This window comes from Symphalangus syndactylus, chromosome 13 (assembly GCF_028878055.3).
Source record: "Symphalangus syndactylus isolate Jambi chromosome 13, NHGRI_mSymSyn1-v2.1_pri, whole genome shotgun sequence".
In the NCBI taxonomy this organism is placed as follows: domain Eukaryota; kingdom Metazoa; phylum Chordata; class Mammalia; order Primates; family Hylobatidae; genus Symphalangus; species Symphalangus syndactylus.
Window position 1 is genome coordinate 22,863,681 of NC_072435.2, and position 17,945 is coordinate 22,881,625.

Consider the following 17,945-nt stretch of genomic DNA (forward strand, 5'->3'; position numbering starts at 1 on the left):
GACAGAATGAAAAGCCTATTAAGGAAGAGTCTGGGGGAAGAATTACATGAGATAATGAGGGCTTTGAATAGCACTGAGGTATACCAAGGATTGAGTCCAATCATACATGCCCATGCAAGGTTATAAAAATCTGAGAAACCGTATGTTTTACCTCTGATGATCCTGAGGCTCCATGCAAGCAGGAAATGAAGGCTGAAATGAGAGTTGTAAAAATCCTGGCTAGTGAACCCGGAGGCGGAGGTTGCAGTGAGCCGAGATCGCGCCACTGCCCTCCAGCCTGGGCGACAGAGCTAGACTCCATCTAAAAAAAAAAAAAAAAAAAAAAAAAATCCTAGCTAACCCCCTAGAGGGATCCCATGGCAAAGAGCTTGAGAGAATTTTGTGTGTGGGCTCGGGCATTTTTTTTTTCATTTCCATCAAATTGTTAGTAGACCACAAGGCAGAGACTTCAGTGGGCACACAGGAGAAAGTAAAACCTTTTCACAGTTTACAAAGGTTCAGACAAAACAAAAAATGGAAACAAAAACAGAAGACTCCAACTCACAACCGGCAGCAACAGAAAAGCCTGCTCAGGGTTGAGAATTTGATTTCCAGGGTTTGCCACACAAAACGTCCACTTTTTCGTACAACAAAATAGGAGGCACGCACACAAGAAAGTATAATAGTCGTAAGAAAAAATAACGCTGTGAGCAAGCCAAGACATTGGGCTTCCCCTCCAAATGCTAAATTAAATATGCACAAAGAACTCAAGAAAACCAAGGGCAGAAAAACGAAAATAAACCAGAGGAATAACTCCTCATCAAATAGAGAACATGAATAAAGAGGAAGTTTAAGAAGGAACCAGTAAGCAATTTAAGGGCATTAAAGTACAATAACTGAAAGGAAAATTCACGAGAGAGTTTCAACAGAACTATTTTTTATTAAAAAAATTTTTTGAGATCTCACTGAGGTAAAATGGAACATCTTGAACACGTAAAGTTTGATTCTTCTTTAAATTGTCAGAATAATTGTATGTAATGATTGTGTACATCATGGTATTTTGCAATGTAGATGCATTGCCAAATGGGTAAATCTAGTTACGTAATATATGCATTTCCTCGAAAAGTTGTTATCTTTTTTATGAAAACACTGAAAATTGCCTCCCTTAGCATTTTTCAAGAGTATTATATTATTATTAACTATTGTTGCTATGTTGTATTTATTTCTCCTGTCTAGCTGAAATTGTATGTATCTTGGCCAACCATTCCCTAACCCTCCCTCCTCACTGCCCCAGCCCCAGCCCCAGCCCCAGCCCCAGTCCCGGCCCCTGGTAACCCCATTTTGCTCTCTAGCTCTTTTTTTCCCTTCTTTTTTTTGAGACAGAATTTCACGCTGTCCCCCAGGCTGGAGTGCAATGGTGTAATCTCAGCTCACTGCAACCTCCACCTCCCGGGTTCAAGCGATTCTCTTGCCTCAGCCTCCCGAGTAGCTGGGATTACAGGTGTGCACCACCATGCCTGGCTAGTTCTTGTATTTTTGGTAGAGACAGGTTTTCACCATGTTGGCCAGGCTGGTCTTGAACTCCTGACCTCAGGTGACCCGCCTGCCTCGGCCTCCCAAAGTGCTGGGATTACAGGCGTCAGCCACTGCGCCCGGTCTTGCTCTCTAGTTCTGTGAGATCACTTTTTAAGATTCTCCATGTAAATGAGATCATGTGATAACTCTCTTTCTGTGGCTGTATGTTTCACTAAGCATAGTGTATTCCAGGTTCATTTCTGTAGATGCAAATGACAGAACTTTCTTCTTTTCTATGGATAATACTATTCCATTGTGTATATATGTCACATTTTCTTTTCTGTTTTTGAAGATAGGGTCTCACTCTGTAGCCCAGGCTGGAGTGCAGTGGCATGATCATGGCTCATGGCTCCCTGCAGCCTCAACTTCCTGGGGCTCAAGCTATCCTCCCACCTCAGCCTCCTAAGTGGCTGAAACCACAAGTGCAAACCAACACACCCAGCTAATTTTTTTTTTAATTATTTTTGTAGAGATGGGGTTTTGCTATGTTGCCCAGGCTGGTCTCAAACTCCTGAGTTCAAGCAGTCCTCCCTTCTCGGCCTTCCGAAGTGCTGGGATTACAGGCTTGAGCCATCACAATGGGCTCTGTCTCTTCTTTCTCTACCTCTCTTGATTTTGCCCTGTCTTCCTTTTCTCTTGCTTACTCATTGTTTTAATTCATCCCTTCCTCACTCCTTCACTCTAGCTGAAGATTTACTACTTTGATCCTGAAAAAACGTATCTTGAATTTTTAAAATTCTATATAACATTTATCCATTTTCTATTTCATTGACTACTACTGTAGTCTTTGTTTTGTTTTGTTTTTTACCTAATTTGCCACTGCATTTGCTCACTTAAAAACAGAAGCTAGATCGGCCGGGCACGGTGGCTCACTCCTGTAATCCCAGCACTTTGGGAGGCTGAGGCAGGCAGATCACAAGGTCAGATCGAGACCATCCTGGCTAACATGGTGAAACCCTGTCTCTACTAAAAAAAAAAAATACACAAAATTAGCCGGATGTAGTGGCAGGCGCCTGTGGTCCCAGCTACTTGGGAGGCTGAGGCAGGAGAATGATGTGAACCCGGGAGGCGGAGCTTGCAGTGAGCAGAGATCAGGCCACTGCACTCCATCCTGGGCGACAGAGCAAGACTCCGCCTCAAAAAAAAAAAAAAAAAAAAAAGGAAGCTAGATCACGGATGAGGGTATTTTCCTTGATTCTGTAAGTGTCTATTTCTATCAATTTCCCTCTAAGCCTCAACTACATCTACAAATGTTGTGATATTGTGCATTTACTTTCACTCAGCTTAAGGTGTTTTATAATTTCCTGTATAAGTTCACCTTTGATTTGTATTTTATTTTGAAGTGGTTGTTTAATTTTCATGTATGTGGAGATTTTACAGATTTCTTCTTGTTACTGATTTATAATTTAATTCTGTTGGCATTTGAGAACAGCGTGTATATTATTTCAATTTTCATGTCAATGTGATTTGTCTTACGGCCACATCTGTCTATGCTAGCGAATGTTCAATGTATACTGGAGATGAATGTGTGGTTTCCAATTGTTGGGTAAAACTCAACGCATACAGGCACATACTTTTACCAGTTTAACAGGCAGTGTTTCCTTGTCATTTAGAAAGTGAATTAATTTTGGGGGGTCATATTTATATTATTATAGTTTATAACCTCCATAACACATTTACTTGATCTTACAGCAAAGCAAAAGAAAAACATTTGCAAATTCATCTGAAAATGTTAAACGTTTATTGTAAAAGAAACATAAGCATGAGTTACAAAAAAATGACACTACTTTATATTTCATATGCAACTTTTCATCAGCAATACAAGTAGAGCTCAGAATTCATTGAAAGACCCACATTTTTCTTCCATACCATGGAACCATAAGTGGACCAAGCAGAGAAGTTCTCGCCTTTGGTCACGAGCACACAGCCACTTACTGTGGATGTTTTCTGTGTTCAAGTGTATAGTAGCCTTGCCCAGGATAAACTGGGGAACTGGCAATGCCATTATTCATCACACACACACACACTCAAGTATCCGTGATCATCACGACTTGTATCTGCATGAGCAAAACATGGACGCAGTGGCTCGGTAGCAGAAATTTTCGTGAATGTGAAGATATGTGACCTATCACTGACATTAGAGCAGTGGTTATTTCATTTCCATGTATGCAGGAATTTATGGATTTCTTCCTGTGATTGATTTCTAATTGGACTCTGTCGCCATCATACAAGAGGGTGTATAGTATTTCCGTTTTAAAGCTAATGAATTCTCTCTAAGACCACACATATTTGTGGCAAACACTCAGTGTGCACTTGAAATGGATGTCAGTGTTCAGTTGTCGGTTGAAGCTGAATACACAGGCATATATAATTTTGCTGTATTCGTAGGTCCTTATCATTTGAAATTCAGTTACTGTGTTGGGTCACATTCAAATTAGTATTTAGTTCATAACTTCCATACCACACAGTCCACTCATCTTGCAGAAAATAGAAAACGTTGGCAAATGAATCTGAATTTTCAAAATATTTATTCAACAGAAATATAAACATAAGCTCCAAAGAAAATAACATGACAAACTTTAAGTAAAATGTAATTTTCCCCTAATTCATATAATTGCTTTCTGTTCATGGTTTACAGAATGATGATGGATCTTTCTCTTCTATCCCTTTGTACCACCTGTGTGTATCTAGCAGAAAAGTTCTCAGCTATGGCTATGGGTGCGCAGAAACTTCCTAAAGATGATTATGTTCAAGTGTTTATTTCCTTTCCCCAGAATCAACTGGGGCACTGGCACTGGCTGCGTTGTTCACGGAACAGATACTCAGGATGCTCTGATCATCTTGACTTCCACGTTTCTGAGCAAAAAATGGACGCCATGGCTCGCAATCAGGAATTTTGCTGAATGTGTAGATATGGCTCCCATCACCAACATGGAAAAAGGAGATGGACCTCATACCTACATCCAGGAAGATCCCCACTCTGTGCAACTGGGGACTCACCCAGAGAGGAGTCATAGGCATAGTGCTGGCAGCAAAGATGTTTCCGTTTCTGCAACCCACAGTCAAGAAGCCCTGTTCTGAAGAAAGCACGATCTGCCCCTGTCGGTTCACAGACTCCTTACAAATGCCCACATCCCATATTTTGCTGGTGCCCACGTCCACCTCCCAGTAATGGCGGCCGGAAGTGAAGCGAGGGGCGCCCAGGACGCAGAGTGCAGTGTCGAATCTCTCAGCTTGCTCCTTCCTGTTCTGGCTGGAATCCCCACTTCGGACACTCCTCAGGTCTTCAGAAATGATGAGATAGTTGTTGGCTGTGTCCACATCCAAGGTCATATCCACTGTGGAAATAAGAACCAGTAGTTGAGCAAGGACACACGCTACAGACTCCCTCTGCCCTTTGACTGCAAACGCTTACATACACTATTCACTTTTACTTTTATTCTGCTTTCTTTCCCAAATCCAAATTTCCCGGGGAAACTTGTTTCGCCGCCTGTTGAGGTTAAATTTTATCTATAGATTCCATGAATAGAAAAATTGTTCACAAGTCCACCTTATTCATATCAGAAATTCCTTTCGAACTAAGTTAGCGGATAATTTGATTCAAATTATTTTTCCATTTAGCACGTATGATACGTGAAAGGAGACAGTAGCTTGCTCTCCAAAGTATTGTACAAACTTGCACAGATTCCATGAAAATCTATACGCAAAGGTGAGAACCGCTGTTGTTGGTGAAGCATAGAAGTTTTAGATGCTAGATATCTGCTAGTGTCTATGTTTCATGAAGAAATGTTTGAAAGTCGTTTTCCCAGTGCCTTTGCTGGCTTGTGGCAGGTCATATAGATTCCTTACCTTGAAACTTCCTCATCCTTGGGTTCATCGTTAGAATACGTTTCAGCTTGGGCTCTAGTTCCTTGATGATGGAAACCATCGCCCTCAGCTTGTACTTGGGCTTGATGTCATTCTTCTGAGAGACCACAGAGCAGCAGCGGCACAGTAAACCTTCCCCATCGGGCTCCTTTTGGAGTGAATTGAGGCACGGGAGGCAGCAGACATATCCACATTTCAGTTGCACGGCGTCTTCAAGATCTTTTAGACAGACTGGACATCTAATGACTTGTTTGAAGTGTTCAGCCATGGCAAATGTCTGTAGAAAAAAATGAACATGGTATTAGAATTTCCATGAGCTGCATGAACAGCTGAGAGTGCTTGGGACTCTTATCTTGACGTGCATAGAGCTATCATGACACGATACTGAAAATCACTACTGCTAGCGATGAAGACACAACATGAATACAAATGTAAATGACTCGAGGCCCTGAAATTCTCGTATCTGTCATACTCATTGGAATAAAGGGCATGATTCACCGAAAGACTTTGAGTGGAAATAGTAAAGGAGACGACACCTGAGCCGTTTGATATGGTAGCCAGCAGTCACAAATAGCTATTGACACCTGAAATGGGGCTCATCCGGATGGAGATGTGCCGTGAGCCAAACACACTCTTCTTTTTGAAGACATAATGGGGGAAAGAGAATGTAAAGTACCTGCTTGAGAAAGTTTAAAGTTGCTCACGTGTTAAATGATTATATTTTGAGTTAAAATTCATTAGGCTTGTTTTGTGACATTTTATGTGACTACCAGAAAATAAATTCACAGTTACATATATGGGTTATCTTGTGATTCTATTGGACAGTGCTGGAGTCCATTTGAAGACCTTCTACTTCCTCAACTGTGCAAACTGGATGTGGTGAAAAACCTGATAGCACACCAAAAGGACAAGACACAAAATAGAAATAAGTTGTACCAGGTCAAACTGAATCTTCTGCATAGTGGAAAAAAAAGAAAAAGCAAAAAACGGAACTAAAAGAAACAAACAAGCAGCCATGTATATGACAATGGATTAATATCCAAAATATATAAGGAATATTTTCAAGTGAATAGCAAAAAGAAAAAAAAAGCCAAAATAATCCAATTTCCAATGGGCAAAAACCTGAATAGACATTTCTCTGAAAAACACACACCAATGACCAGCAAGTACTGAATAGCAAGCTCAACTTCACTCACCATCAGAGAAATGCAATTTCAACTGAGACGGGAACACTGTGTGGTCACAAGGGAATCGAGAACGTATCCAGTGACAATTTCACATAAGACCAAAACAGTGGCTGTTAAAATTAGCCACTTGTCACTAAAATTACAAGGACAAGGAGGACCCTGGACTGATGAGGTGCTAAAAAATACAGGAGGGAGTTCAGCTGGTTGAAACCATTACCACAGTAATTGCCATGGTCGTTACCACACTAAATCACACACTCTCCAGTGTCACGGCTGACCCCAGGATGCCCCTATGTAGTATAAAAATGGGTGCCTCCCCAATTCTACAAAATCTCCACTTTTTTCCTAGAAAACCTAATGATTAGTTCACCTCCTAATTAGGAGGGCTCATAAAAATAGAAAACCCGAACTCCTTTGCACGCCACCAGCTCTCAGAATCACGCCCACACTTCTCTCCTAACTGTGTACTTTTGCTCTGGAATAAAAGCTTCTTGCCTTTCACTTCATTCTGGCTCATCCCTGAATCCGTTCTCCTGACAACATCAAGAACCTGGAAACTGGCTGGTACCGGGGTCCCTCTGGCATCCAGAGACCCTCCTGAGCCCTCCAGCAACAAAACCACGATGAGATATTACCTCCCCTCTGCTAGGATGGCTATGATCAAAAGGAGAAAAGATACGTGTGGGAAAGGATGTGGAGAAAGGGGAACAGTTGTACACTGTTGGTGGGAAAGAAAACTGGTACAACCACTACAGAAAATAGTAGGGAGGTTTCTGAAAACATTAAGAATAGAATCGCCTATGTTCCAGCAACCCTACTTCTGTGAAACAAAGAGGTCAGCGTGTCAAAGAGATATCTGCACTCTTAGGTTCTGTGCAGCGTGATTTACAATAGCCATGGAAACAACCCCAGAGTCTGTGGGAGAAAAATGGATGAGGAAATGGTGGTATACACCATGAACTATGCCACCACAAAAAAGAAGGAAATCCTGGCATTGGCACCAACGTGGATGCAGGCTGAGGGCGTTATGGGAAGTGAAAGAAGTGAGGCTGAGGGAAGTAAATAGGGTATCATCTCACTTCTGTGCAATCTGAGTTGACTGATCTCACAGAATCGGAAAATAGCCACTGCCCTCCAGCTTGGGCAACAGAGCGAGACCCCGTCTCAAAAAAATTAGGTAAATAGTGAATCCCGATCCTTTGAGAGGTGGGTCCCAACATCCAGCCAGATCTTTTCTGCAATAGAAATTTAAACAAACTTTGCTTTTTATTCTTTCCCTTTCTCTTTCTGAATTAAAAGAAACAAAAAACTGGAAAAAAAAAATCAAAAAGTAAGAGAGGAATGATGGTTGCCAGGGGTTGTGGGAAGGGGAGAATAGGAAAACATTACCCAACCCGTAGGAAAACATAACACTCAATAACCCAGCCACCGAACCTCTGTCCATCATTTCAGAAAGTCTACCAAATTCTGGTGAAATTCTAGAAAATGGACATGGTCATTTCTCTAGCCTTGGTATTGAGAATCTAAGACTTACCTAACTGCTACCAGGGCAGAGGCCCCGTTATCCTCCAGAAATACAGTGTGCCTGTCATGGAGTTGGCCTCACACAACAGTTGTGGAATCAAGAAATTATTGCCTTCCCCTAGACTCTCATACGCCCTTTGTAAAAATGAATTCCAGAAGATTGAACTCACCTCTCCTTCTGGAGTTTCTCCCCTGGCCTCCACCTGCTTCTGCGGACAGCTCAGATCTGGAGTGAGAGCTGGCTGCCAGGGGCTTTTAGAGGAGAGGGTCTCTCCACCCACCTTAGCCACACCCTTGCCCTCCTTTTTAATCCAATCAGATTTTGGTTGAATTCTGGCGACGCTGAGATTGTTACTGTTGGATAGGCTTTTACGATAAAGGAAGACAATTGTTTTCACAGTGTTATTTTTTCATTAACAAGGACAAAGTATTGCCATTTAATAATTTTTGATGAGATCTTGAATATGATGCCTATTGATTAAAATTTGGAAATTAATTACATTTAATTAGAATTTTAAAAACTGGGGTGCCATTTAGAATTCCTCTAAAATGAATGGTGCTACTTTCAGATAGTTGTTTATTATAAATGGAACACCTTTTCACATTTCAACAAACGGTTGAATTAAACCTACTCAGAAGTTGTTACTAATAGGACGCTCCACAGACCACACTCAACTCTCAAAAACATTTTCTCTACAATGTAAAGATTTCACTTAAGAAGCATAGAAAAGAAATCCCAAAACTGTTTCCAGACAATCAGTCACCCAGTGAAAGTCCTGTTTTTCTTTTTAGTGATAGCATCTAAAATTAAAGTTAAAAGATATTGTGACAATCTTACTGTTTCCCTTACATCGCAACGTAAATAAAATGAGATTCATTTCTTTTTTTAAAAAGTTGAAAATGGGTTCCTTGTGTATTAAATATATTATAGGTGATCAGAGTTCATAGATAAGAATATGAAAGTGGGAGACTGGAGGTAGGGTGGAAAAGGATTTGATTACATTAATGTGATTAAATTAATGGTCTTTAATTTAATCATCTCCATAGTAATCATTCTCTGGTGGTTGCTAGATTCTCTCCTTTCACATTCAAAGCCAAGGCAGTTCTCAATTGCTTTCGTCTCATGAAGGCAAATTGAGAAACACAAAACTCTACGTTGTGATGCATATAGTATTTCAAATCCTTGCACATTACATTTCTTCGTTGATTGGGATCTATAATAGGATCCGCCACATGTATGTCCGTGTATACACACATACCATATCTACACACATACATGCAGAGAGAAAATGCTTATCTCTTCTTGCATCATTCTAATTTGTTTTCTTATATAAACCCTTTTAAATTCTCCTCACATTTGTGGGAGTAGTTATTCTCCAGCTTGTAATTTTACTGACCCATGTTCATGGAGCACTGATCCCTAACATTTTTCAACATTTTATCTGCTTGGAGTGAATCATGAACACAATTGATGTTCTCTTTGGGAATACCAGGTGGCCTCAGTTGTGGAAACCACCGAGCCCAGTGTGTTGATTTGCCTCTGGAATATTCTCCCAAAATAACTTTCGGCCTGGAATTGCATTCATGCTCATGCCTTGGGAGAGGAATTTTTCCATTCAGAATTAGGGGGTAGGGTACTAGGATCGCCAGCACACTCGTGGGGTTGGTTTGGGTGTCAGATACTTTCCACGTCTTTTCCAGTTGCGTCTCTTCACAGAAAGTAGCTCTGCTGGCTTCTATTAAGACAGTGGTAAACTTTTCCGTACCTGCTCTCATGTACAATTCGGTACTTTAGGGGTCTTCTGAGTTTGAATAAACCTGTCCTTCAACATCCCAGTCAGCGAGGACTGTATTCTCCATTCCTCTCTCCCTGCAGGCGGGTCACAGAACCTGACGTAAATGGTTGGCGTCGGTGGCTTCTGATCCCCAGGCCCTGTTCACTGTCACAAGCAGACTTTTCTTTTCTTTTCTTTTTTAATTATACTTTAAGATCTGGGGTACATGTGCAGAACGTGCAGGTTGGTTACATAGCTAGACATGTGCCCTGGTGGTTTGCTGCACCCATCGACCCGTCACCTACATTAGGTATTTCTCCCTAACGCTGTCCCTCCCCTAACCCCCCACGCCCCGCCAGGTCCCGGTGCGTGATGTTCCTCTCCCTGTGTCCATGCGTTCTCGCTGTTCGACTCCCACTAATGAGTGAGAACATGCGGTGTTTGGTTTTCCAATCTTGTGATAGTTTGCTGAGAATGATGGTTTCCAGCTTCATCCATGTCCCTGCAAACGACATGAAGTCATCCTTTTTTGTGGCTGCATAGTATTCCATGGTGTGTATCTGCCACATTTGCTTCTCTAACAACGATGAGAAGCTCAGAGTTTCTGACAACCCAGGGCTTGGCTGAGTTTCTAAAGGAAACTGTCTTCCTTTCTCTCACTGTCAGGTCGGTACGGCAAAGGGATTTGAGGTGAACCTGGACATTGTGGTCTGACCCTGAGCCACTGCCCAGCACGTGGCCCCACTGTCAGTCCAGCCCGGGCATGGATGAGGTGGCTCTGACCAAAATACTGACGATAGAATTGCTCTTAGTGAAGTAACTTAAAGGAGAAATTAAGATGACTGATTATGCTATTTCCTTCCTATTATTGAGTTTCTCACTAAGCTTCAACCGCATCTACATATTTTGTAAATTTCTGCTTTACATTCAACTCAGGAGAGCTGTAATTTCCATTGTAATTTCATATTTGATCATTGTATTTAGAAGTGGTTATTTCATTTCCATGTATGCAGGAATTTATGGATTTCTTCCTGTGATTGATTTCTAATTGGACTCTGTCGCCATCATACAAGAGGGTGTATAGTATTTCCGTTTTAAAGCTAATGAGTTCTCTCTAAGACCACACATATTTGTGGCAAACACTCAGTGTGCACTTGAAATGGATGTCAGTGTTCAGTTGTTGGGTGAAACTGAATACACAGGCATATATAATTTTGCTGTATTCGTAGGTCCTTATCATTTGAAATTCAGTTACTGTGTTGGGTCACATTCAAATTAGTATTTAGTTCATAACTTCCATACCACACAGTCCACTCATCTTGCAGAAAATAGAAAACATTGGCAAATGAATCTGAATTTTCAAAATATTTATTCAACAGAAATATAAACATAAGCCCCAAAGAAAACAACATCACAAACTTTAAGTAAAACGTAATTTTCCCCTAATTCATATAATTGCTTTCTGTTCATGGTTTACAGAACGATGATGGATCTTTGCCTTCTATCCCTTTGTACCACCTGTGTGTATCTAGCAGAAAAGTTCTCAGCTATGGCTATGGGTGCACAGAAACTTCCTAAAGATGATTATGTTCAAGTGTTTATTTCCTTTCCCCAGAATCAACTGGGGCACTGGCACTGGCTGCGTTGCTCACGGAACAGATACTCAGGATGCTCTGATCATCTTGAGTTCCACGTTTCTGAGCAAAAAATGGACGCCATGGCTCGCAATCAGGAATTTTGCTGAATGTGTAGATATGGCTCCCATCACCAACATGGAAAAAGGAGATGGATCTCATACCTACATCCAGGAAGATGCCCACTCTGTGCAACTGGGGACTCACCCAGAGAGGAGTCATAGGCATAGTGCTGGCAGCAAAGATGTTTCCGTTTCTGCAACCCACAGTCAAGAAGCCCTGTTCTGAAGAAAGCACGATCTGCCCCTGTCGGTTCACAGACTCCTTACAAATGCCCACATCCCATATTTTGCTGGTGCCCACGTCCACCTCCCAGTAATGGCGGCCGGAAGTGAAGCGAGGGGCGCCCAGGACGCAGAGTGCAGTGTCGAATCTCTCAGCTTGCTCCTTCCTGTTCTGGCTGGAATCCCCACTTCGGACACTCCTCAGGTCTTCAGAAATGATGAGATAGTTGTTGGCTGTGTCCACATCCAAGGTCATATCCACTGTGGAAATAAGAACCAGTAGTTGAGCAAAGACACACGCTACAGACTCCCTCTGCCCTTTGACTGCAAACGCTTACATACACTATTCACTTTTACTTTTATTCTGCTTTCTTTCCCAAATCCAAATTTCCCGGGGAAACTTGTTTCGCCGCCTGTTGAGGTTAAATTTTATCTATAGATTCCATGAATAGAAAAATTGTTCACGAGTCCACCTTATTCATATCAGAAATTCCTTTCGAACTAAGTTAGCGGGTAATTTGATTCAAATTATTTTTCCATTTAGCACGTATGATACATGAAAGGAGACAGTAGCTTGCTCTCCAAAGTGTTGTACAAACTTGCACAGATTCCATGAAAATCTATACGCAAAGGTGAGAACCGCTGTTGTTGGTGAAGCATAGAAGTTTTAGATGCTAGATATCTGCTAGTGTCTATGTTTCATGAAGAAATGTTTGAAAGTCGTTTTCCCAGTGCCTTTGCTGGCTTGTGGCAGGTCATATAGATTCCTTACCTTGAAACTTCCTCATCCTTGGGTTCATCGTTAGAATACGTTTCAGCTTGGGCTCTAGTTCCTTGATGATGGAAACCATCGCCCTCAGCTTGTACTTGGGCTTGATGTCGTTTTTCTGAGAGACCACAGAGCAGCAGCGGCACAGTAAACCTTCCCCATCGGGCTCCTTCTGGAGTGAATTGAGGCACGGGAGGCAGCAGACATATCCACATTTCAGTTGCACGGCGTCTTCAAGATCTTTTAGACAGACTGGACATCTAATGACTTGTTTGAAGTGTTCAGCCATGGCAAATGTCTGTAGAAAAAAAAATGAACATGGTATTAGAATTTCCATGAGCTGCATGAACAGCTGAGAGTGCTTGGGACTTTTATCTTGACGTGCATAGAGCTATCATGACACGATACTGAAAATCACTACTGCTAGCGATGAAGACACAACACGAATACAAATGTAAATAACTCGAGGCCCTGAAATTCTCGTATCTGTCATACTCATTGGAATAAAGGGCATGATTCACCGAAAGACTTGGAGTGGAAATAGTAAAGGAGACGACACCTGAGCCGTTTGATATGGTAGCCAGCAGTCACAAATAGCTATTGACACCTGAAATGGGGCTCATCCGGATGGAGATGTGCCGTGAGCCAAACACACTCTTCTTTTTGAAGACATAATGGGGAAAAGAGAATGTAAAGTACCTGCTTGAGAACGTTTAAAGCTGCTCACGGGTTAAATGATTATAGTTTGAGTTAAAATTCATTAGGCTTGTTTTGTGACATTTTATGTGACTACCAGAAAATAAATTCACAGTTACATATATGGGTTATCTTGTGTTTCTATTGGACAGTCCTGGAGTCCATTTGAAGACCTTCTACTTCCCCAGCTGTGCAAACTGGATGTGGTGAAAAACCTGATAGCACACCAAAAGGACAAGACACAAAATACAAATAAGTTGGACCAGGTCAAACTGAATCTTCTGCATAGCGGAAAAAAAAGAAAAAGCAAAAAACGGAACTGAAAGAAACAAACAAGCAGCCATGTATACGACAATGGATTGATATCCAAAATATATAAGGAATATTTTCAAGGGAATAGCAAAAAGAAAAAAAAAGCCAAAATAATCCAATTTCCAATGGGCAAAGACCTGAGTAGACATTTCTCTGAAAAACACACACCAATGACCAGCAAGTAGTGAAGAACAAGCTCAACTTCACTCACCATCAGAGAAATGCAATTTCAACTGAGACGGGAACACTGTGCGGTCACAAGGCAATCGAGAACGTATCCAGTGACAATTTCATATAAGACCAAAACAGTGGCTGTTAAAATTAGCCACTTGTCACTAAAATTACAAGGACAAGGAGGACCCTGGACTGATGAGGTGCTAAAAAATACAGGAGGGAGTTCAGCTGGTTGAAACCATTACCACAGTAATTGCCATGGTCGTTGCCACACTAAATCACACACTCTCCAGTGTCACGGCTGACCCCAGGATGCCCCTATGTAGTATAAAAATGGGTGCCTCCCCAATTCTACAAAATCTCCACTTTTTTCCTAGAAAACCTAATGATGAGTTCACCTCCTAATTAGGAGGGCTCGTAAAAATAGAAAACCCGAACTCCTTTGCACGCCACCAGCTCTCAGAATCACGCCCACACTCCTCTCCTCACTGTGTACTTTTGCTCTGGAATAGAAGCTTCTTGCCTTTCACTTCATTCTGGCTCATCCCTTAATTCGTTCTCCTGACAGCATCAAGAACCTGGAAACTGGCTGGGACCGGGGTCCCTCTGGCATCCAGAGACCCTCCTGAGCCCTCCAGCAACAAAACCACGATGAGATATTACCTCCCCTCTGCTAGGATGGCTATGATCAAAAGGAGAAAAGATACGTGTGGGAAAGGATGTGGAGAAAGGGGAACACTTGTACACTGTTGGTGGGAAAGAAAACTGGTACAACCACTACAGAAAATAGTAGGGAGGTTTCTGAAAATATTAAGAATAGAACCGCCTATGTTCCAGCAACCCTACTTCTGTGTTTATACGTGAAAGAAAGAGGTCAGCGTGTCAAAGAGATATCTGCACTCTTAGGTTCTGTGCAGCGTGATTTACAATAGCCATGGAAACAACCCCAGAGTCTGTGGGAGAAAAATGGATGAGGAAATGGTGGTATACACCATGAACTATGCCACCACAAAAAAGAAGGAAATCCTGGCATTGGCACCAACGTGGATGAAGGCTGAGGGCGTTATGGGAAGTGAAAGAAGTGAGGCTGAGGGAAGTAAATAGGGTATCATCTCACTTCTGTGCAATCTGAGTTGACTGATCTCACAGAATCGGAAAATAGCCACTGCCCTCCAGCTTGGGCGACAGAGTGAGACCCCGTCTCAAAAAAATTAAGTAGGTTGCAAAAATTTTCTCCCATTCTGTAGGTTGTCTGTTCACTCTGATGATAGTTACTCATCTGACAAAGGGCTAATATCCAGAATCTACAATGAACTCAAACAAATTTACAAGAAAAAAACAAACAACCCCATCAAAAAGTGGGCAGAGGACATGAACAGACACTTCTCAAAAGAAGACATTTATGCAGCCAAAAAACACATGAAGAAATGCTCATCATCACTGGCCATCAGAGAAATGCAAATCAAAACCACAGTGAGATACCATCTCACACCAGTTAGAATGGCCATCATTAAAAAATCTGGAAACAACAGGTGCTGGAGATGATGTGGAGAAACAGGAACACTTTTACACTGTTGGTGGGACTGTAAACTAGTTCAACCATTGTGGAAGTCAGTGTGGCGATTCCTCAGGGATCTCGAACTAGAAATACCATTTGACCCAGCCATCCCATTACTGGGTATATACCCAAAGGACTATAAATCATGCTGCTATAAAGACACATGCACACGTATGTTTATTGCGGCACTATTCACAATAGCAGAGTTGGAACCAACCCAAATGTCCAACAACGATAGACTGGATTAAGAAAATGTGGCACATATACACCATGGAATACTATGCAGCCATAAAAAATGATGAGTTCGTGGCTCACGCTTGTAATCCCAGCACTTTGGGAGGCCGAGGCGGGCGGATCACGAGGTCAGGAGATCGAGACCACGGTGAAACCCCGTCTCTACTAAAAATACAAAAAGTTAGCCAGGCGTGGTGGCGGGCGCCTGTAGTCCCAGCTACTCGGAGAGGCTGAGGCAGGAGAATGGCGTGAACCCAGGAGGCGGAGCTTGCAGTGAGCCGAGATTGCGCCACTGCACTCCAGCCTGGGCGACAGAGCGAGACTCTGTCTCAAAAAAAAAAAAAAAAAAAAAAATGATGAGTTCGTGTCCTTTGTAGGGACATGGATGAAACTGGAAAACATCATTCTCAGTAAACTATCGCAAGGACAAAAAACCAAACACCGCATGTTCTCACTCATAGGTGGGAATTGAACAATGAGAACTCATGGACACAGGAAGGGGAACATCACACTCCGGGGACTGTTGTGGGGTGGGGGGAGGGGGGAGGGACAGCATTAGGAGATACACCTAATGCTAAATGACGAGTTAATGGGTGCAGGAAATCAACATGGCACATGGATACATATGTAACAAATCTGCACATTGTGCACATGTACCCTAAAACCCTAAAGTATAATTAAAAAAAAAAAAAATTAAGTAAATAGTGAATCCCCATCCTTTGAGAGGTGGGTCCCAGCATCCAGCCAGATCTTTTCTGCAAGAGTAATTTAAACAAACTTGGCTTTTTATTCCTTCCCTTTCTCTTTATGAATTAAAAGAAACAAAAAACTGAAAACAAAAAATCAAAAAGTAAGAGAGGAGGGATGGTTGCCAGGGGTTGTGGGAAGGGGAGAATAGGAAAACATTACCCAACCCGTAGGAAAACCTGACACTGAATAACCCAGCCACCGAACCTCTGTCCATCATTTCAGAAAGTCTATCAAATTCTGGTGAAATTCTAGAAAATGGACATTGTCATTTCTCTAGCCTTGGTACTGAGAATCTAAGACTCACCTAACTGCTACCAGGGCAGAGGCCCCGTTATCCTCCAGAAATACAGTGTGTCTGTCATGGGGTTGGCCTCACACAACACTTGTGGAATCAAGAAATTATTGCCTTCCCCTAGACTCTCATACGCCCTTTGTAAAAATGAATTCCAGAAGATTGAACTCACCTCTCCTTCTGGAGTTTCTCCCCTGGCCTCCACCTGCTTCTGCGGACAGCTCAGATCTGGAGTGAGAGCTGGCTGCCAGGGGCTTTTAGAGGAGAGGGTCTCTCCACCCACCTTAGCCACACCCTTGCCCTCCTTTTTAATCCAATCAGATTTTGATTGAATTCTGGCGTCGTTGAGATTGTTACTGTCGGATAGGCTTTTACGATAAAGGAAGACAATTGTTTTCACAGTGTTATTTTTTCATTAACAAGGACTAAGTATTGCCATTTAATAATTTTTAGATGAGATCTTGAATACGATGCCTATTGATTAAAATTTGGAAATTAATTAAATTTCATTAGAATTTTAAAAATTGGGGCGCCATTTAAAATTCCTCTAAAATGAATGGTGCTACTTTCAGATAGTTGTTTATTATATTAATTTTTTTTTTGCATACAAAAACAATAAACATTTTCTAAAAATACATACAAACAAAAAGATGCGTATCAAACATATTAGGAAGGTTGCACATGGGAAGTCGGGGAATAGAAATGGGGGGTGGGAGTTAAAATAAATGAGAGAGGGACTTTATATGGATCAGTGATAATAACTCAATCCTCTATTTGACAAAGAAGAGGGAGAAGGAAGAGGAAGAAAAAGAAAGTAGGATAAAGGATCAGAAAGGGAGGAAAATAGAAAAAATTAGAGTATGACTCCAGGGTAGACCTGTTTTGTTGTCACTGAGTTGGTTGGTTGGTTTGTCTGTTGTATTCTTCATGTTTCGCCAAGTTGGCCAGACTGGTCTTGAACTCCTAGCCCGAAGTGATCAACCCGCCTCTCCCCCCAGAGTGCCGGGACCACAGGCGTGAGCCACCACGTCCAGCCCCCACATTGCTTCTGGCCTCCGTGGTAGACCTCCCAGACGGAGCGGCCAGGCAGAGGAGCTCCTCACTTCTACCCAGACACGGGGCGGCCGGGCAGAGGAGCTCCTCACTTCCCAGACGGGGCGGCCAGGCAGAGACGCTCCTCACTTCTTCCCAGACGATGGGTGGCCGGGCAGAGGCGCTCCTCACCTCCCAGACGATGGGTGGCCGGGCAGAGGCACTCCTCACCTCCCAGACGGGGTGGCCGGGCAGAGTCGCTCCTCACTTCTTCCCGGACGGGGCGGCCGGGCAGAGGCGCTC

The 17,945-nt window shown here is 42.4% G+C and overlaps 2 protein-coding genes across 2 annotated transcripts; both read right to left on the reverse strand.

Annotated features, from left to right (window-relative positions):
• Window positions 1-4,063: 4,063 nt before the first annotated feature.
• On the reverse strand, window positions 4,064-8,381 carry LOC129459758 (ret finger protein-like 4A). Its single transcript, XM_055236918.1, has 3 exons — window positions 8,303-8,381; window positions 5,404-5,698; window positions 4,064-4,892 (listed from the first exon to the last, which is right to left on the reverse strand). The coding sequence occupies exons 2-3, from the start codon at window positions 5,687-5,689 to the stop codon at window positions 4,312-4,314; spliced, it is 867 nt and encodes a 288-aa protein (XP_055092893.1). The 5' UTR covers window positions 5,690-5,698; window positions 8,303-8,381; the 3' UTR covers window positions 4,064-4,311.
• A 2,997-nt stretch (window positions 8,382-11,378) lies between these two features.
• On the reverse strand, window positions 11,379-16,834 carry LOC129459490 (ret finger protein-like 4A). The gene is made up of 3 exons (XM_055236252.2): window positions 16,783-16,834; window positions 12,598-12,892; window positions 11,379-12,086 (listed from the first exon to the last, which is right to left on the reverse strand). Exons 2-3 carry the CDS (start codon window positions 12,881-12,883, stop codon window positions 11,506-11,508), a joined length of 867 nt encoding a protein of 288 aa, XP_055092227.1. The 5' UTR covers window positions 12,884-12,892; window positions 16,783-16,834; the 3' UTR covers window positions 11,379-11,505.
• Window positions 16,835-17,945: the final 1,111 nt, after the last annotated feature.

Coding starts and splice junctions, on each gene's coding strand:
- LOC129459490 (XM_055236252.2), bottom strand. CDS start 12,883: ATGGCTGAACACTTCAAACAAGTCATTAGATGTCCAGTCTGTCTAAAA. Junction 12,087..12,597: donor AAGGATGAGGAAGTTTCAAG/GTAAGGAATCTA, acceptor TTATTTCCACAG/TGGATATGACCTTGGATGTG.
- LOC129459758 (XM_055236918.1), bottom strand. CDS start 5,689: ATGGCTGAACACTTCAAACAAGTCATTAGATGTCCAGTCTGTCTAAAA. Junction 4,893..5,403: donor AAGGATGAGGAAGTTTCAAG/GTAAGGAATCTA, acceptor TTATTTCCACAG/TGGATATGACCTTGGATGTG.